The sequence below is a fragment of the Anas acuta genome, chromosome 2, assembly GCF_963932015.1.
Source record: "Anas acuta chromosome 2, bAnaAcu1.1, whole genome shotgun sequence".
Classification (NCBI taxonomy): Eukaryota; Metazoa; Chordata; class Aves; order Anseriformes; family Anatidae; genus Anas; species Anas acuta.
Genome location: NC_088980.1, coordinates 51,612,740 through 51,634,561, shown reverse-complemented (window position 1 = coordinate 51,634,561; position 21,822 = coordinate 51,612,740). Strand labels below are relative to the sequence as shown.

The following is a 21,822-nucleotide window of genomic DNA, read 5'->3' as shown; positions in this document are numbered from 1 at the left end:
ATTTTATTTATACCTGTCTCTCAGCGTCCTTGTTTTAGCATGAAGAGAATCAACTTCCCAAACAGAGGTGCCATTGCCTGTACATCTGTGACCCCACACCTCGATAGCAAGAGCTCCTTCTGAAATGAACTCCAAAAACTCCTCTGTGACATTCACCACATAGTCCTGGAAATGAGACAAACTTATGATATCTAATCAGATGAAATAACTGCATCTCCTCAATTGGTTTGTAAGGACACACCAAACAATTACTTACTTGCATGGCTCAGCCATACAGTTTGGATGATAAAGCTTGACTCTGGTCAAAAGAGTTATGAAACAGATCATCTCAGCAACTATTGCTTTTGCATCCTGTGTATCACGCTTGAAAATTTCCACTGAAACCACCTCACAGCTCCATTACCATTTTTAAAGACACTTAGCTTACCCAACAGGTATATAACAACATGTCATTCTATAAACTATAGTTCCCCCTGTGCATATTAAAGATGACTTACAAGACCACAAATGACAAGAACGTTTTCCTTTTGCTACATTTTGAAGAGGTGGTGAAGTGAAATATTATAGCATTTAAACTATTGTCAAAAGTCATTATTTATATGACTTGATTCCCTCCTTCTTCCCCCAGGGACAGCAAGGCTTAAATTCTGAACAGCTTAGCACAAACATACCATCCTCCTGATAATACTATTTCATGCAAAAAATAATTACCTGACAGTGAGAGAAAGTCACTGTATAATGAGCATCCTTGCTCTGAGGTGAAGGCACATCTGGATCTACCACTGGTGCTGCTACTGTTGACTCGCATTGGTCCCAGAATGTGTATTGACAGAAGACAAAGTTGGAGAGATTGGGTGGCAGTCCAGTTGCTTCTTTTATTTTTACCTGAGGAGATAAGACAGATGTTCTCATGGTTATTTCCTCTACTGTAAACTGTTTAAAATGAAGCATTTCAACCAAAATTATCAACACCTAAGAATTTTTAACAGATAACTCCAATTGCTTTGTAAAGATGTCCATACTTGAGAAATCTGTATTTTGCATATACAAAAATGCAGATGCAGGAAAAACTGTTACAGGCATCTAACTAGCCCACCCACACACGTTTTCTTTGAGGTTGATACACTTGAGTGAAACACTTCTTAATCACAGAAAAAATGAAATCCAGACACTAACCATAGATACTACATTAGATAATCAAACAAATCACAGGAAGTGGATATTTGGAAAACTGTTTCCCCTTCTGTGTCTGCCAAGAAAGCCAGTCCTTGTAATGTCAGTATTTGTGATGTAGACCTGCGCTTACCAAAAACTAATGCTACTTAATTCAGTCACGGGCAACCACAGCCAGTTAGACTGACATACACTGAACTGGAACCAAGAATAGTCTCTCTCTTCTTCTTTTCTCTTTAGAAAATTTAAAGCAAGCAATAGCTGACATAGCTGAGTATTTTACATTAGACCAACTACATAGTTACAAAGGTCTGAAACTGTTAAATCCATCATGTGTTCTCACTTACCCTGCAGGAGAGCTTTTTTACTCTGTGAATAATTTCTCCATGAATAATTTCTCCAATTTTGTTATCCATGACTTCCAGACTCCCACTCTCACTGGAGTTCTCAGATGAGTCATCTCCTTCTACTACACGTTCTGGGACAGACCCAGTGACTCGCATTACTTCAACATGCAACCGTCCTGCAACCTAAGGCAAGATAAAGACTCAGAACCTATGCAGAAAGGATTTAAAGACATTAAGACAGGAGATATCTAACTCTAGGAGGTGCACAGAAACTGGCAGCTAGCACTGAGCATTAGAACTGAAAAGCTCACAACCACCAAAGGAAAAGCAAGAATGACAAAAAAGATGAGAAAGGAACATAAAGAAACTGTTTGCATGCAGAACTACTGAGCTTTTTAATTCATACGCTACAGAAAAGGCACACAGCATCATGACTGTGCATTAAAACTTCAATATGCTGTTTTTTTCTCAGCTACCAATATTGATACTATGAATTTTATTCTGCTGTTTTAGTAGATGGCCAACTTTAAACACTTAAACAGAAAACATATCAATTTTCAAAGCAGTTATTCACTGGGAAACAAGTCAATAAGCTTCATTTGCTCATTAAAATATGGTGCATATTACTAAGCTGCCCCGCAAAAAAACATGTTACCAATGAATGAATGAACGTATGGATGCACAGGTATGGATACACAGCCCCGCTATACATTAGGGCACTATTTCACATTACCTCCCCCTGCTGGCTGATGATGGGCACAGCATACTGCAGCTTAACATCAGAGAAAAGGCACTCCAAAAACACATTTGCCACTCCAATTAAATTGTGATTCTCTTGTGCTTCATAAAAAGGATCACCTCTTTTGCCAATGAGCTTCCTTACCTGTTTTAAAGAGCACAAAAGTTATTTTAAAAACTGCAAGCATGAAAATAAAAATTAAATAACCAAGACAAGAGCATATCACAGAACCTAAGGGACTACCATTCTTTTCCTTCCTGTTAACACAAGCAGAAAGGGACTGGGAGCTATCAGAAATCTGTAATGAAATCTTTGAGATGAGACATTATGCAATCCTTTCTTTACTACAGTAAACAGTAATATGGCCCACATTTTTTAGTGATGTCAAGGTGCACCAGACTTTACCATTGGCAAGTACAACAGACATTGCTTTCAAGTTTTGCCTTACTTTTCTGCTCTGTTTACTCTTTTTAAATGAAAGGATAAATCATCTCCAGGATGAATAGGCTGCTGCTAGGACAAAATGGAAAGTGCAGGATGACTCCTGCTTAATCCTGCAAGTGTTCCCAAGAATCCTCAAGAGCTGAGAACACGTCTGCAGCATTTTCTACAAGTACCCCATAACACAGCCACAAAGAATTTGCACGGATTCCAGGCATGATAGGCACACCTCAGTGGACGTTTGCTCTTTCCCTTCTCCTCTTTTGTCTTCAACACATGTATTTGACCCATGTGTTTTGATGTAGTACACAAAACACATGCATTATGCCCAACCTATGCTATGGAAAGAATAATTCTGCCTCGGGAAGACATGTTAATGTACTGAAAGGGTGTGTTATCAGTTCTTACTAAAGTCAGCAGCAAAATCGTTTTCTTCAATGGGCACTGATGAAGTGCCAGACCTCCCCTGCATTACAATTTTAGAGATTCGCAGTGCTTTGTCCAAGGGCACAAAAGCATGACAGTTGTTCAAACATATTTGAGAATGATTCTTGATACAATTAATTCAGATGCTCCATGTCAGCCATAAGACAGTAAGGTATACTTCTCGTGTACGTCTTCCTTGATACTTGAGGACATCTTCCGGAACACCAAATCTCACATCTGTCTCTTGCCAGGAAACAAAGAAGCTTTTGACAAGTCTTACACTCGTTTCTAAAGGCTGACCTGTTATTTAAATTCTCAGGAAATGCCACCAGGTTTTGACAGAGATACTGATGTGATGCAGACTAAATATTGTTTTCTTCACTGCCTTAAGGTAGGAGGATATACAAATGAGATTACAGAATATTTCACATTTTAAGATCAAGTTCAGCCCCACTCATGTGTTCTGCACCTTAAGCATATCTAAGCAGCATGAGCACTCTCCAGTCATCCTAGCTAGCTTTGATACGAACCACATTTTAATCATTCTTTCTAATGCTGTTTGCTGTTTCAATTCAGACTAATGCCTGTCTGCATGGCAGCTGTATTATGGCAGGTAAACATATGCTCTTAGTGGTATCATGAGTCATTAACTCAACACAATTACATCTGAGAATACAACTTAGGATAAGATATAGCTGTGTTTTACTCTGCATGGGCATTTTGTTCATAGCTGTTTTTTTTTTTTTTTTTTAACCACAGTGCTGTATCCTTCAATATATGAAATATGAAGTCATTGCACTTTATCTGTACAACATACTAAAAGGGAAAGAAAAACTCAGTCTGTGATCCCCTTCAGAAAAAGAATAAATTAATACCTCAGGAATTTTCTCCTTCCATTCTTGATAGAGGTCTCTCATGTCAATCAATTTGTTCTCTAGTTTCTCAATAGTCCACACTTGAGTAGCTTTTCCTTTTCTTCTCACTTGAATAGCAGGCTCGCTCACTATTGCGCCCCTCTAAACCAGAGGAAAAAATAATCACTGCAGGAAAGGTGCTTGCATGTAAGTAGTTTAACCTCTCACTCAAATTGTGCTCTTAAAAAGGAATGAAATAAAGAGCATACAGCTTCCTTCTGTGTGCCAGCCATACCACTTTTGTCCTCAAACAGAACATACCCCATACATCTCTGAAGATCCAGACCTCTTTATTCTTCTCAGACAACTTTCATTCACACAGGACCATTAACAACGCTCTCAATCAAATCTCTTATGACAGGTGTATCATTTTAAGTGCTATTTACAGCAACACTACAACTCGAAAATCCTCAAGAAAAATCATAAGAATATTTAACAGAAACCGGTAATTTTTGCACACATAACTAAAATGCAGCATTCTACTTAGGTTTTACAGCAACAGAACACAAATGTCTGCTCACAAACCGCATGCACATCCTTATTACTACACACTTGAAAGAACAGTAGGAGCCATACTTAATGCCACAATCCCACTTTTATCTTACTCACTTTCAATACAATTAAAATCACACAGCATCCATGTTTTGCCTACGTATAATCCAACAAAAGTAATCTTTTATGGCCTTAATTACATCTACACACTTTGAATTAGGCACAAAACTATTTAATTTCCCAGCTTTATTTGTTATTACCTTTTTGTTGGCACTGAGGTTTTCAGCAGGGATTTGTAGTGTTACTTGATAATCTGTTAGCTTACTCATTTCTTCTGCTAAGAAGTTTGCTTCTCTCACCAGCGTATTTGCTTTCACTATCTGCTCTCGAAGTTTAGCCAGGCTCTGTCGAAACAATTCATCCCTGTGGTGCAGTAGGTAACATGAAAAATACACAGAAACCTATTTCTATTATTGGAAAGCTTCAAATAGAGGTGCTAACAAAGACTTTTCTGAAGCAAGTGCAAGGAGAAACACTATATGGCAGCAAACACAAAACAGTGTGGGACAATTTTATTGGGGAAGAACAGTGATCACATATTAAGCAAATATATTATGTATATGCCCAAATAATTAAGTAATGCCCAGATAAAAGGGCACAGCACTATGACAGCTGTTAGAGTGATAATTTGTTAAAAGCCCAAGGGATATTCTTAACTTTCAAGAAATGAAATAATTGCAGCTGTCTTTGCCTTTGATCTGTAGTCGTGTTCCACAGAAACTACCAGTCCCAACATGTGATTCGTCTTGATAAAAACTGCTTTTCCTCGGGTGGTGATGTTGCAACCTGCAATCACTGCCGGCCACAGCTTTACGTTGCAGCCAGGGCTCTGCAGTGCTACAGACCCCCAGAAGTTCCCGCATATACTTAAGCCATCTCACGCATGAATATTAAAAGACACGTTGAGTCCTATTTACCAGAAGCACCTTTTACCTAATAGATGAATGAGCACTGGGTAAAGCTCCTGCACGCTGTACAGTTAACAGTCTCTGGACAAGTTCCAGAAAGGTTTCTAAGGCCTGTCTGAGCAAATCTCTTCTAACCTCAAACCCGGCAAACCTGCTACAACACATCCTATACCTCCACCTGCAATACCGTGATCCATTCTCACCTGGGGATCTCTTCTTTATTTTGCCTTTTAAAGTATCATGGTCATCGTTTGAGCAAATGGGAAATCCCCCTTTCTGCCTTTCCTATAATCCCACTTACTGCACCCCATTATCTCCTGCATAAAATTCCTGATCGAATTTCAGATCTTCCAGTGACCAGCACTCCCTTGTAGGAATTTTCATCTTTTCTAGGAAAGTCCTACTAAAACCTAGAGCGTGTTGTGCACATATACTTCTCATTCCCATGAAATACACTACATCACAGGCAATAAATTAACTCACGGACCTTGCTGTGAATACAGGCAAAATTTGCCTATTTGATTTTGCTCAGATAAGCTCGGATCTTTCACACATCTTTATTGTACAACCCACAAATTGCTGTTAACATGCCTTTTAATCCCCAGAAGAATCCTTCCTGAGTGGTTATCTTTTTTCAAAATACCTCAAAGGAACAGCCTGGGTAATTCCAAGTGTCCTCTGATTCTTCCCTGACACTGCATCAAGGTGGCAAACAACCAGCAGCCTTAGTGGGCAGCTCTGCATTTCAGTGCCTTAAACATGCAAAAACGTGTGCCTTCGTCTCTCTCCCCTATCTGGCCTAAGTTTGTAATAGTGGTGGGTTCCCCAGACAGTTCTGATTCTGGATTCACCCAGAAAATGAAGACAGTTGGGAATTACTCACTGAACAGTGCTTAATGCTGAAAGTACTCTGCACCTGCAAGCACTGCGAGGCAGCTGCCTGGCTTGAGAAACAGAAGCAAGCTTTGATCTCTAAGTGCTTTAAGAGGCACGGGATTCAACTCCAGCCAGTCCCTTCCTTGAGTCAGGAAACCTGCATCTGGCTGCTTTGGTTTGGGGATGCTCCCACACCAATCTCTTCTTAGCTAGATCCTTGAGGAAGGGATGGTTTAAAACTATAAGGAGGACTGAGGAGTGGCAAGGGTAGCTCAACCCATTACTATGGGTAGTTCCCATTATCTTACACACATTGCAGTTGTCTTTTTCTACAGCTGTGGCAGCATCCTTCCAGAAACATAGCTGAAAATGACATTTTGCACACTGGATTTCTTAATTTTTACTACATATAACCCGTATGGCAAACTCCATCAGGGTGTTAGCCAAAGCAAATATCCACCAACCATGAAATGCTGAAACAACTGTTAGCAACCCTTTCAGTCTGACACTCAGGAAGTGTCACTGCAAGTCTCTGGGATTCCCAGCGCCAGACAGAGAATGCTGACTCCAAACAAACTAAAGCTGTGCTCCAGTACACCCCTGCCCCACTCCAACAGATAAATTCATTCAAAGTTCAATGGATTTACTTCATGTCAACGGGCTTTAACTCTGCATCAGGTATCATCCGTCCTTCCGCAGTCAGCACAGAGCTAGAATCAACAAACCCTGTAATGTGTTCTGGCTGATCTGACAGATACAGCCATGTGCTTAAATCTGATGCTTATCAAATTCCTTCCACTGGCTGACCCGATAGAGCTTGGCTCCATTAGCAATGGCAACAGAACAGCAGCTAAAATTGCACTCATCAAACCCTGTACAACCCAGAGACTGGTCTCTTTCACACGTTCTTCACATTGACTTTTCCCTTGTTTTCTGTACTTCTTGCCCTCTGGCCACTGGGCTGGCGAAAACCCTCTCAGAACTTTGTGCCACGCTTTTACAGAAGAAATCCCTCAAATATTTTTTTATTTAGCAAGACTCAAAACTTTTTGCTTTTTTTCCAAAGTCCCCAAAAAACATCTAAAAAAAAAAACACAACACAGAATTTCTACCTAAGAGATATATAAAGCATTCACCCACGAAGTCCAGAGCCAGAATGCTTGTCAAAGCACAGCTCCTCATAAAATGCTTCTAACAACTACTGAGGAGAGAAGGCTGGTAGAGCCCTCAGCCTTGATACCTCTCCAGATTCTCATTTTTATGCCATTCCATAGTCACAGTATGTGTATGTGGTTAATTTTAAGACAATCAGTTGCAATTTATTCTTGTCAGCTCTCAGTGACAGGCAAGAAGGTGTTGGTTTTTTTTTTGCCTTTTTTTTTTTTTTTTTACTGCTGCTTCTTCCTTTCTGTTGCATCTTTTATAGGTATTTTATAGGTATCTTTAACCCATAAGCCCAGTTTTCATCTCTGCTACTGAAATGGGTCATCAATGATTTCTTGATGGCCTTGCTGTGCTCAGAGCAGTACTGAGCAGCAGTGATTCTGAGCGGAGTGTTTTTTGCTTCACATTCCTTCTGAACCACTAAAGCAGCCTGCAAATCACAACCATGACTCTGCAATGCTTTACATTCAGTTCACAATACAATGATTCTGTTTTTAGCTCTTACGGGGGCAAACAATCATTTTAATTAAAGTTGAAACAGAGCAATGCTTCTCTCCCTATGCTTGCCATGGAAAACATTCTAGTTGTCATTGCTGAGTGTGTGAACAGATTGCTTTTTTTTTTTTTCCATGCCAAACTTGGCAGAAATTACAAAACAAAAGCTCACATAATAACTAAACCAAGATCTGTTCTGTTCTATTTTTAACATTCTGAATGTGAAAGCTGCAATGCAATCTTGGCTTCCTTTATTTAGTTAGACTTGTCTTGTGCATGGATTAATTTATTTCTGGTGGAGGATAAAGCAAAAGTAATTAAAATAGGAAGGAGCATTCAAACTCTCTGCATATAGAAAAAATGTGGAGTGAACAATGGAGCTTCTGTTTTAAAAGAAGACAGATTTAAAAGATGCTTACAAGAAGCCCACTAGTACATGTAGTCATTCTTCCCGCTGAACAAACCCATGGACAGAATACTCATTTGTACACTGAAGACCTGTCAGCAAAAAAAATGATCTTGCTAGCTGACCCTAGAACTTCTCTCCAGGGAACTGATGGCTTCTCTCTCCAGTGATACCAAGTGCAAGCTTCTCTCTTTGTCAAGATGCAAACACAAACTTGCTGCTCTAGCTCTGCTCACAACTTCCTGGTCTGCTTTTTAAACTTTCCCTGCAAATCACGTCATGATCTTTCACCAGGGCTTTGTTCAGGTGCCCTTCCAAAGAGGCTCCTGACTTTTCACCTCACTGCAAGCTTTTTCTTCCTAAACAGCTCAAACATACTCTGTTTGACTGTTCTCAAACATAAAGTAATCCTCTTGTACAAAACTTAAGAATTACCATTTTTAAAATATTTTTTCTTATTTTAGATTGCAAAATACTGTGCTCTCCTTGTATACTCTTGCATTGGGTTTACATGGAAAAGTTTTGGTAGCAGGGCAACTGCACGGGTGACCTCTGTGAACAGATCCCAAAAATGTGACCAGATCCCAAAAGCTGCCCCTTGTCAGATCAGAGCCAGCTAAATAAAATCCTAACATCTTGGTGGAGGCAAATCTTGTACTGCCATTTAATTCTACAAAATTAGACAACATCATTTCTTTCTGACAAACTGTTCAAGCCTCATATTTCCCTTAGAGTTCACCCTCTGTAGTTCTTACTAATTAATTTGTTTTAACTCCAGCATTCTCACCTCTCTTCTGTCCACAGATTTAGTTTCTGCTGTGCAGTCTGAGCAGTGTAGGACAGTCTTTCAGTACTATGCTGATGTTGCCTTTCTGGAGAGAGCTGCTGGCGTAGCTGCTCTAACTCACGTTCATACATCAGCCGCTGCTCTTCAAGAGCACTTCGTTTCTCTTCCAAGTACTGTTTCTCCAAGATCTGGACCACGTTTTGTACAGGGTCTAAGAAAAAAAAACAAGGGGGAAAAATGTGAGAAAATATGAGATAATGTCACCTTTTTTATTTATATGGCAACAGCAATCGAGATATCCCAGAATCTTTGCAAACACAGGACATCTGTTGCCCCCAAAAACAAAATCCAAAATAATAAATAAATACTGAATTAAATAAATAAATCCAAGCAAGAAAAACATTTGGCATGCAATTAAGCTAGAACAATGGTTCTGACCCTCTTCTACTGCATACTTCAGTACTGGGAATTTATAATATGTTCCATAATCCCAGTAGGAAAAAAGAATAAATCGAAAAGGGAACAAATCAGTAAGAAAATAAGGAAACAATGCAAAATACGAAGAGAAGATGATGTTAACCAGAGAAGGAAGTGATTTCAGGAAGTAAAAAGCAATTTACTTTCTCCATTTTGGCAGAGAATGAGACATGTTGAATTGCTGCAGATGTAAGCTGAGACAAATTGTCTAACTGATCATGCATCGCACTGCGCCAATGAACTTCACAGCACTGAAGCAGACAAAGCACATTCTGGAGGGGCCTTCTGCATTTAGTACTGCAAAGCACTTCTGGTCTCAGTATCACTCAGAGCAAATACTCATTAGGATACTCTGTCCTGAAACAACAACTGCTGGTGTCAATCAGCAATAGTTAAAACTAAATTACATTCAAATTAAACACAAATGACTTGGTCTGCTCCTGGTTTTAGGTCCAATGGCAGGCTGTGCCTCTGACAGCAATTCAGTGGAATAAGCTGCTTCTATTCTATGTACTACCAGCACATATCTTTTCTTCATGTATGGATGTATGTTTGAAAGCTTAAACACAGCCAAAATCTGGTTTGCAAAAGGACCAATCCAGATGAATATATTTGAGTGACAGCACATGCCCTAAGAGATTGCTGATTATGTGTGCCAGACAGGGAAGGGAGAGGAGGAAGTTCCATAGCTGGAGGGGTGGACAGAGGAAATAACTTTGCAGCTCTAGGACATGTCAGGATTTTCAAACACAAAAACCCTGAGCTTTAAAATAATTGTTTGTGATCTCTTCCATTTTGCAAATATGTATATATATATATTTTTTTTTTACATATATGTACATATAAAATCATGTTGTGACTTTTAAGGATGCCAGACTGTCACAAAGGAGGGGGAAAATAAACCTACATTTAATTGCACTGCCTTGTTTCAGACTAGGGTTTTCTTCTAAAATATAAAATAAAAATAAATAAATCAGTGTGATTTAGTTATGAGTGCCTTCACTACCCAGATCCAGTCTTATTAAGACTTTGTGCAAGTTATCCTGATACCACAATGCTACCTACATGAAACAAAACTTGGGTTATTATAGCATTAAGTAGAGGATTCACATGAAAGGTTCCATAGGAGAACCACCAACAGCACTGTGTGCTGGGCACCATAACAGGCACATACACTCTCCCAAAAACTAGATCCCTTGCATTTTTATGAACAAATGTAGCATTGCTATATCCAGTAATGTATAACAACTTTCTTAGTAGTTACCTACTGAGACTGATTTTGCTGAACTAACCTCCTGTCTGTGATTTTAACATACATGGTTATTTAGGAAAGTCACTTTACAAAACAAATCCTTCATGTTATAAATGTCAGAAGAACAGACAAGATCCTCAGGATTCTGTTCCTACAGTGGATTTGCCCCTCAGCAACCTTTTTGAAATATTGATGTAGAGCACATCTTTATCTCTGGCAGAAAACAACAATAATTATAAGTTGCTACTGTTGCCCAAGCTGTCAGTGGAAGAAATCACTGGCTTCATAAAAACACATCACAAAATACCACTGAAATGGCAATTACAAATCATGAATTTAAAAGTTGATCAATATAAATAGCAACCAAATAGCAAAGCAGTGATCTAAAAGTGTCTTAAAATAACCAGAAACAGTACTTTTTAGTACATGACATTCTCACAAATAAGGTTAGCTCTTTTTAAACAGATAATGCAACAAAAACAATTGACTAAAATGAGTTCTAATATCCTAAAATACAAAGCAAGTTACTTGTGTTGACCTGCACCATCCTCCTCCTCCTATCTCATAGCGAGGATGGCTCATAATGCCAGTCATTTTCATGTGCATAGTTTCAATGTATAATCCCTGAAACAGTTTAAACTATGTATGAGAATAATTGAGAAATGAGTATTATGCAGCAGAGAGAGAAGAGGCATGGAAGAAATTAAAGCCCTCTGTTGTGTTTGGAAACACAGGAAATGAATCTAAGGCTGAGTCATTAAGACAAGACTTTCCTAAACTGCTCCAAGACCAGCCCCAGTGTCAGGGAGCAGAGTTCTTTAATAACAGTGATCTTTTCAGCCACCTGGATTTACAGAATTACAGCTATCCCGGGATCATATTATACCAGGGAAAACAACTGGCACAAGATGCAACAAGCTAGTCTAAAATTTCTAATTTCAACCAAATTCAGTACTACTGGGAGTGAAAAGGGGAGTTATGCTTGTATAGCAATGCAAAATGTAAATTTACACTTCAGAGGAGCCTTCAGTTTACCTTTTGAAGGAAATTCACACACACAAAAAAAGCCTTTAACACTGAAATATGGTGTGAATTATAAAACTTCTAGTTAGAATGTGGAAAAAAATGAAGAGTCAAGTTTTTTACAGTTCAGAAGAACTGCAAATGGTGATAAAGCTAGGTTTAAACACCATGGTCCACTATTTTGGATTCCTCATGCAAAGGCAAATCAGGGAAGATTCTCTCCAGTGCTTGCCAAGCACCCAGTAAATTCCATGCAGTGTTAGAAGTCCCAAGTCATAACTTTCCACATATTCATGTGGTAAAACAGTTTAATGATCCTGACAAGACCATTCGCATGCAGTTACTTCTCTGCAAACTGTTAGAATATTAACACTTAGCCAAAAGTATGTACTTTCTCCATAGGAACAGCACTTGATTACCTTGCTGTATCTTCACTTAATTCACATCAGGAATCTGTTAATCCAATAATAACAATGCTGAATAAAACCTTTAAGATTTCATATAAGTGTCTTTTCCTAAGCAAGCCAGGTGAAAATCCTGCTTTGCTATATTTTATCAAAATCCCTACCCTGAACTATAAATGTTTGTTTGCTTAAATGAGAAATTGTGTAACCCAATCACATTTTTTACTTAACCACTGAACCCTATACAAGAATAAATCCTTGTTAGACCAGCATCACAGATTTGTGGTACAAAGATGATCTGACAGAATCCCACAAAGAAAGTGAATGTGTTGATGTGGGGTGGGGAGAACTGGGATGTCTTCTTTACAGCTGTTTTCAAAGTGCCATGTTTTCCTCAGAGCTTCTTTGGAGCCAGATGTAAAATGTGACACTGTTGTAACTGATTACATGCTTTGAAACCTAATGTTTGCACTCTGGAGAAACCAGGCTGTTCATCTAAAGAGAGTTACTGTTCTCAACTAGATGACTAGATCAAGGAATTAAAAAAAAAGAAAAAAGTCTTGCTTCAAGCTATATCAAACCTGTGCTGTGAAAGAAAAAAAACAACACACAAACCCACGTATATACCTATATGTAATTATATACCAAATTTAAAACAAACAAAGCTTATCAGAGAATAAAACGATAGAATTAACAGGCTTCAGTCCATCTGCCCCTCACCCCCAGGCTATTTTCAGAGAATCTGAATGGCAGAATTAAGAGGTATCAGTTATTTAGTTATTTATTCTACCTTTCCCATTTTTTTTTTATTTTAAGGGAGAATAAATAAATGGTATTTTAACAAATCTGCTGTACTTCTTACCCAAGAAAATGGAAGCCTGCCAGAAAAACTGTAATTTAGATACACCATCAAGAACAGAACCTGTAATTGCTATCTAGCTTGGAACCAAAATCAAAAAAGATCATCCAGTGATACTCGTGGCTGCTTGTTTTGTCAGGGTTTTATTATCACCTACTACTCCAACTTAGTTAAGCAATGCCTATGTGGGAGGGAGGGAGGGAGGAGAAGAGGCAAGAAGCAGTATAACTGGGTTACGATACCTTTGAAACTGCGCGATGTGTGACTGCTAACATCTGCTGTGCTTTAGGGAGGAAAGGGCTCGAATGGGAAAGGAAAGTCTGCGCTGCCCTTCAGCAGACATGGAAAACAACCCAACTAAGACTAATATAGGTCTGGATCACAGTCGGAAAAGCCTACTGAACTGAAATCCAAAGATGTTTGAAAAATGGTGAAGAATCATTTCTACCAGCTAGACTATAATACATCCAAATCAAAAAAGTGACCCTCTATTCAAAGAGCACTAGCTGACTGCTGACTGCTGTAGTTTATTCAATCCCCAGTTAGTAACAAGCAGATCAAGCACCAATGAATGCTTTCAAATTTCTCCAGCAGTATCATGCATGAGCCAATCGAGTTCAAAACCTTTGTCCCAGTTTTGGCACAGATACGGGATGGTTTGGGGCCTTAAGACAGGCAAGAGAATCTTCACAAGGGATGACAAAACTGAAGACCACCAGGATGGTAGATTCATCTGAAATTCGTCTCCTGGTATGAGTGAACCATAATGAGAATAATTCTGTTATCAAGCAGTAATTTCATATTCATTTGAATGGCTCTGTTATCCAACAGCAATTTCATATTAACTTGAAGAGCCTAACTCTGCAACTCACTCACACAAGTTATTCAATTCAATCAAAATCAGAACATAAAGAACTGCAAACTATTGCTAGAGAATCAAGTACACAAAACGATCACGTAGTTCTCAAAAGAGAGGAAGATAAAGATTAAGAGGAGACCAAGAAAAATGTGGGTATTGTACAAAAGAAAGGAGTCACAAAGAAAGGAGAACAGAAGAAAATGAAACAATGTCTACTGTATCTTTTTGGTTAGAGACCAAAAACCAAGGCATTTGCCTCTCAAATTTTGTATAGTTTGAAAACTTGTACAAAGCACTCAGTAGCCCACTAAGTTTTTCATCATTTCTTCTTCCCATATTGTAAAACTTGAATTATGACATGCCTTCTGGAAACCATGAAAATATAATGCTGTTTTATATAGCAAACTTTCTATATGCCATGTATCATACCGTTATTTCATATTTATCACATTTTATCTACTATAAATGTCCAAAAAAGGCATTGAAGTAGGTTTTAACAAACTAAGATTAAAAACAACCTCAGAGTTAAAAATTATACTAGCTGACATTTTGACTACAGATTTATTATGATTTCAGTGCTGTGTTTTTTTTTTTTTTAATATGGTAAAAATGGTGTCAGTAATATTGAATAGAAAAGAAAGGATAAAACACGTATCTGGAGCACCTTTCTGTCTGCGGTAACCTGCTAAAGCTAGAGGTCAGAAGGACTTAGCTGCTGATTTGATGATTTGACTGGCACGTGATTGCAATTCAGCTACAGTATAAAGATCAGTACACATACTGACAAAACTGCATGTCAGGTCACAAACCAACTACTTATTGTCTTGGTGAAATTTCTTCTTACCTTATTAACCATTCATTTGGCATTTAATTTTTTATATTTTAATGTGTGTGTATACACACACACACCTCCATACATGCACACACATATATATATTTATATCTATGTTGAGGCCTTAAGACAGGGACCAGAATTTTCATAGGGGATGACAATACCAAAGACCATCCTGACATACCTGAGGGAGTGAGTGAGTGGATATATTTAACATTTTTTCTGTAAAACATCTTTTGCTGAAAATGCTCCAAAAGCCCCTCTAGTAAGTGTACCAGCTGCTTTTAATCTAGAAATTAAGTTCCATGCTGAATTTGTTAAACAATTCAAAAGAACCTTTGGACTTAGCTGTCAATTCCCTTACCATTACTATTCAGTGTCTTCATAATAACTTCCATTTGAGCAAACTCATAATTGTAGTCTGGTTCTGAAGAAGCTTCACTGGCTGCATCCAGATCATGTTCTCCTAACAAAGCTTCTTTCTCAAAGTCTTTCAGCCAATCCCGTCGTTTCCTCTTTGGTAAATTGATTCTGTGTAAAAATAAAAAATTAGTTTCTAAAAAGTTTATGCAGAACAGTGGAAGGAAAAATAGGCTGAATGTAATAATGTTAGAGAATAAAGATAAACCATTACCTAAAGAAGTGGTTGTTTCCCCATAATATTCTATCTCCATGCCATAGCTGAGTGACAGAACATACCAGTGCACCATTTACACAGGATCTGAAAAAAAAAAAAAAAAAGAAAATTCAACTTCAGTGAAATCCTAAGACTAAAAGTTTGGAAAGTACCTATAAGATGTACTGTTTCTCACATCTACAGACAGTGATTCGTATCACATAATGCACAAATCAGCTAGGTTCTCATTAAAGTATCAATGGGAAAATTACTGGTCTGATTTCTACTATCAGAACTAAACACCAAACCCCTTTTCTCCTCCAGCTGGCTGTTGCAACTGATCAGCAGGCACACAGACAAAGTTGAATTTAGCTTTTCTTTTCTTTTTTTTTAATGTCCTTTTCTCAAACTGGGTCGTTGCCTGTTTCTTATAAACAGTCTGTAAAACTGGTTGCATACAAATCCTATTGATAAGGCTCACCAAGATATAGGTTAGTCAACACAACTGTAAAATACACTTTTAGCATGCAAGGCATTCAAGCATAAAAAAGAACCTTAGGTCCAAATTTCATTCTCTCAACAAACTGAGTCTGTATTATTAACAAACTTACATTTTTTGTGACCATCTGGTGTATTGCTACATTTGTTTTTATGTTTCTTTGTATTTAAATCCCAAATTGAAAAAATGGAGCATGTGAGTCACAAAGCCGGACAGTTTATTTGAAAGGGAAAAAAATTAGGTAAAACAAAAATGCCTTGTCAGATGCAGTGTTCTGAATTCAGCTGTCTCAAATAAGTCAACACAAACATTTAAGCATTTGATTTAAAAAGCCTTTTTGCAAAGAAATTCTTGTAACTAATTTTCTTTTGTGAAATATTTTAGGAACATTGACTTAAGCACTGCAGGTCGGGCACAAGTAAAACAAAATGTATTATATGTTTTTTCCACTGACATGTGCCTTTGTTCTTGCCAGTCAAAATGACTGATTTCCAGTGCGGTAACTCTATCACAAGTTTGAATCCCATCTGTTTGAAATTTTGTACTGTAGGCTGCAGAACAAGAATGCAAATGTTAAAAGGTATTTCACTCAAGTCAGAATGAAACAGATTGTGGATTTTTTTTAAAGATGTCTCAAGCTTTCCTCATTCTTATAACATCTAGACATTTAGATATTCAGATTTCAGCAAAGCAGTAAAGACCATTAGTTAGGACATGGGTACTGCTTATCACACGTCAATAGACATGAAGTGATGAAGACATTTGGAATTCCATCCAAGAACCCACAGTGCTCCCCAGAACAAGGAGTTATTAAACCAAGGAAGCAGAAAGGAAAGGAAAAATGTATCTTCATACCGCATATTTAATAGACACATCAGTAATTGTAGTCTTTGGATCTTTAAAACACCTATTTTCTCACAAAATACTGAGCTTTATTACAGGAACCACTCAGAGACGAAGTTTATCATACCACATCAAGAACCAACCATCACAGGGTTGGGATAGCCAGCAGCAGCTCAGCCATCTTGTTACCAACCAAGACATAGCCAAGCAATGGTCCCTCATTCCTAATGAGTATCTTCTTGTGGTGGTTTATTCTAAGCCAAACCACTGATAGCCCGTTACGATGCAGTGGTGTGCGTGGGTGTACACGTGTGGGGAAATCACAGTTCCACCTCTGAATTTCACCATCTAAATGCCTAAGTCTCTTACATTGCAGCTACTCACTGATCAAGAAATAAGATATTTCTGACTCTGCTAAATAAAAACGCATGCAAGTTATCTTCTGGTAATGAAAAGCAAGTATTTGCTGGTACAAGCGCTGCTGATCTTCCTTACCTTGCATTTTCTTTTGGTGTGAGTGTAACTTCTCCATCTAAAGCAATATCAATCTCACAGTGTTCTGGTTGGATTCCTATACCAAAGAGCTGTATATCCTGAGAGGTATCTGCACCAACTCTTGTGTGATCCTAGAAAATAAGTTGTTACTAAGAGACAAGCAAACTACTGCTGTTTATATAACTGAGACAATATTAGCTGAAGCACTGAGACTGCACTGAGCAGATCTGAGGTCATGCACAACCTGTTCTCCTGTTCTGCACTTTATCTTCCTACAGTTTTAGATAAAGCAAAATAAAGCAGCTGATACACAACTTCTGATTTTAAAATATTCCCAGACAATGCTTGCATGTAAGCAATAAATGGATTGCCACGTCATACGGCCATACAGGACAAAGGATAACACGGATAGTAAAACAAGGTGCATGGAGGTGGCTGCTTTTCAGAACACAGCTCTATAGCAATTCAACTAAGCATACTGATCTCCACGTAATTTCAAGCCATACTGTAAATCCCACTGAAACACTTTACTTTGATGTTGTTATAGAAGTTGTACTTTATTTACTGTTGTTCAGATATGGAAGCATTATCTCAACCACTAAAGCAGAAAAGTAACCACAAAATACACAGGTAAGTTTTTTCTATCTTGTTGACAAAGAACTCACCCTTCCAATATACTGCTTACTCAGTCTGTCTGATTAAGCATGATTAAGCATGCATTTGAAACTATTTCACACTGAAATGAAAACTATGGTAAATTGAATAAAATGGAAGACAGTGGCAGTAGGAAAACACATTTCTGTTCATTTCTGACAGAGCTTTTTTTCCCTCTTCTTTTTTTTTAAATCTTCTTCTGTCATTGAAGCCTATGTTTATTCCTACTGATTACTAATAAACATCTTCCTTTCACACTTAACTCATTGAATATTTAAGGAAATCCTCAACTCATTAATAAAAAGAAGCATTATACGTCATGCTCTTACTTTAAGAAGCAATGCTCTTTAGTCCAAAAGCCAATTCTGCCTGGAAAAGCTAGAATTTATCTCAATGCTGGTACATACTGAACACTTCTTCCACTGTTGGCAAGCAGATGATCAATTAGACAAAGCTGAACTGCAAGGAAAAATGTAAGCCTGAACAGCAGGAGTCCTATCCTATTTTACTGCAACTAGTCTTAACAATCTAAATACACAGTGACAAATTGAACAAGAAATTCAAAACAATAAACAAGTGCCCTTTCACTCTACATATACAATCTGTTTTCATTCTTACCTTTAAGTAGTAAACCAAAAGCTCATTGAGCGCAGGGTCCGCATTCAGGTTCACCAGATAACACTTGTCATCTCCGACCTTGATACCTGAAGACTCTAGGGAAATACCCATGCTCTCTAGCTGTCTTTGCCTCTCCTGCAAGCACAAAAATAGGTTAACCTTGCCTGCTGCAATATGTGGAGATAAGTACATCAAGTAAATAAAAGCAGAGCAACTAAAACTGAAGATTAACATTCATTCTTCATATTGCTACAACAGAAAACCAGAACTTAGGACAATGGTTACATTTATTTTTAATGGAATTTATTTTTGTAAACCAATGAAAATGGTTAGACCTAATCCTCAAACATCCACCTTAAGGATTTTATCAGAGGTATTCATACAAAATACAATGTGGCCTTAAACCTCTGTGTTAGCTAAAAAACTAATCTCAATTGCAACAACTACAAAGGTAATCAGACACAAATAATTTTGGAAAGAACATGCCTTAGTTTAGGTTCAACCTTTTCTGGTGTTGTTATTAATTCAACTAAACCATCTACTTGGTCATGCATGTCTTTTGCTCTTGTACAGTTTTGTTCTTTTGTTTGCTTGGTTTTGGTTTGGCCAGTTAGGTTGCTTTTTTTTGTGCCTGTTTATTTGTTTAACAAGGATTGTGCCAAAGCATGCATCTGCTACATTAAGACTAGGAAAGGTGGCCAACAATACTCCTTCTCCAAGCTATAGATAGTGGAAATTATGGACAAATAGATTGGAATACTTAAGTCTTATTTCAAATATGATAATAACAAGCATATTCATTTTCTTTCTCTGGTTAAGAAGCCACAAAAAGCAATAGCAAATGTAAACACAAGTACTGCCCAAAATTCTGATCCTTTTGCAATTCTTGATTTTCTTAGTCACTCCAAGGAAAATTATTAAAGATCCCACTGCGGTCTTATAAATAAAAGAACAGCCCAAGTGTATTTTGATGTTATATTTTAAAACGAAATATTAGCTTTTATCATAACTACATTTAGTATATAGAAATTTAGACTGTGAAAAGAAATGGAGAGCAGAGCAAAGGAAATATCCAGAGAAATTCAAAATAACTGGTGGTAAAAACAGCATAGCCAACCAAAGCTCATGACATTCAGCTGACTTGTACTCTGGCCTTTTCTCCTCAAAATTTCTGAAGTACCTGTGCAATTTCTTCTGTTTTCCTTAACTTTTCTTCCCAGGTTACCGTTAGTTCTTTTATTAGTTTTTCAGATTCTTCTAATTTTTCCTTCAGTTCCGGTGCCTTCATGGCCTAAAATACAGAAATTAGCAAAACTTTAAGGTACACTTCACATCGCAATAGATGCTTAAACAAGGAAACTTAGCACAGCCAACAGAATATGAAATACTGCAGGTACACGATAGGTTTCAACTATTTTCCCAGGTTTTTCATGGCAGAAGGTGAAGAAACAGGTCATTTGCAAAGGAAGAGGACAGAATCAACATATAATGGGTTCAGATCTGAAACAGATGAAGATCTACCTAGTGCCTCAGAGGCTAATGGAACTATGCAAACCAACAAAATCTGCAAGGCTGGCCACTCAAGCTTCAGTGTATGTATAAAAAAATCTGAGTATTTAATAACTCTTAATCATCTGAAGCTCAACACTAATGTCTTTCTTCCAATAGCAGTTTCAAACACAAATTCCTCTTGATGTTTAGCTTTCCATTCTATCTTGCTTTTGTAACTTTTCCTAGAGCTTCATTAAAGCTTTCAAGGCTGACACTGTGGATTACATCTTCAGGGAGGCATACTCTGGAGCTAACACAGGCTTCTTGTTTCACAATAGGAAACAAAAGCAAGGGGCTTGAAAACATTCAGCACCAAATAACAACTCAACAGGTGGGCAGAGAGGTTTATACAATTGTTTTCAACAGAGAGATGGAAGAAGAGAAAAAGCTTTTAAAAGTGTTAGTAAAATTTGGAGTGCTCCCTGCCATTCTACGGATTATATTCAGCCACAGTCTATCAACAAAACTAAGAACAGACTACAAGAATATTTTCCGATTTAAAATACGGAATTAGAATAGATTTTTATTTAGGAAAGAAGTGCATGGCTCCTTTCTCCCAAGGGAGATTTTCCAATTCCAGTCTGTAAGGATCTGTTCCTATAAGCAACAGTATTCCTTAAATGAATGTAAATTTTAAACACCACAAAAATTTAACTTCAGACATACTTTCATGTTCTTTTTCCCACAATTACTATATTTTGCCTGAAAATATCAATAAATTTTCCTACAGTGCAGTGCCTAATTTCCCCAGATATCACCAAAAGTACTCCTACCCTGATACTTTTTGCTCTGCTTAGAAACATTTATCTAGGATATGCAGCAATCACACACTGTTAACTCTCCAGCTACTAGACTACTGATGGTTCTGGTGTTGCAGTTTTAACAATTCTTGATTTTCACGAATGTCAAAGAGAGAAATGTCACACACATTTTGTGGTCTAATACCAGATTTACAGCTTTTCACACTTTTCCATTTGATGTCAGAAAAGCATCTAGTCCACCAATTAAAAAAATAATAATTATGCTAGGAAGTCTACACAATGAAGTTGTACTGTCGCTCTTATCTGTGCTGCATCATCTACTGCTTGATATGAAGTTCTTCAAGGACAGTCCATTCTGACATGAATTACCACCTGTACAATGTAGTCCTCATTTAAAAGTTATTAAAAATAAGCAAACATTACGTTGGATCTATTTCAGGAAACAAGGTTAATTATTTAAAAAAAGCGAACAAACAAAAAAAACACAAGCAAAGGCCATTTCTATCCTCATTTTATAAGACTTAAATATAAACCAAGTCTTCCGGATGAAGTTTGACATTTCCTCAGATAATTCAATTAACACTGTAACATGAATAATGTTACCTCAGCCTGCGAGAGCTGTTCTTTCAATTTTTCAACTTCTTCTCGTAATTCTCTGATGACCCTAGCATTTGGATCTTCATTCACCACAGCATGATTAACTATCCTTTTGGCTCTGTCTGCGTATCTCAGAGTAGAGAGAGTTTCTTCATAATTGTCTGCTGCTGGACTAATTGTGGCTATCATGGCAGTTTGGCTGTTTCCTCCCAAATTGTCCTGTAGAGTACAGTCACAGAAAATTGAGGATTAAA

The 21,822-nt window shown here is 37.7% G+C and overlaps 1 protein-coding gene across 6 annotated transcripts in view; it reads right to left on the bottom strand.

Moving 5' to 3' along the window:
• The window catches only part of KIF13A (kinesin family member 13A), a 115,307-nt gene that overhangs the window by 20,950 nt on the left and 72,535 nt on the right, over positions 1–21,822 (bottom strand). For 4 of the 6 annotated variants that reach the window (XM_068674756.1, XM_068674755.1, XM_068674759.1 and 1 more), the window contains exons 11-23: positions 21,575–21,787; positions 19,840–19,950; positions 18,660–18,794; positions 17,388–17,518; positions 15,569–15,655; positions 15,299–15,465; positions 9,229–9,439; positions 4,793–4,955; positions 4,002–4,142; positions 2,254–2,403; positions 1,521–1,703; positions 712–885; positions 14–165 (exon numbers count right to left, since the gene is read on the bottom strand). In XM_068674756.1, coding sequence (XP_068530857.1) covers positions 14–165; positions 712–885; positions 1,521–1,703; positions 2,254–2,403; positions 4,002–4,142; positions 4,793–4,955; positions 9,229–9,439; positions 15,299–15,465; positions 15,569–15,655; positions 17,388–17,518; positions 18,660–18,794; positions 19,840–19,950; positions 21,575–21,787 — 2,018 coding nt within the window. Of the gene's footprint in view, positions 1–13; positions 166–711; positions 886–1,520; positions 1,704–2,253; positions 2,404–4,001; positions 4,143–4,792; positions 4,956–9,228; positions 9,440–13,867; positions 13,991–15,298; positions 15,466–15,568; positions 15,656–17,387; positions 17,519–18,659; positions 18,795–19,839; positions 19,951–21,574; positions 21,788–21,822 lie in introns of all 6 variants that reach the window. The other 2 variants (XM_068674753.1, XM_068674754.1) reach the window with 1 other exon arrangement.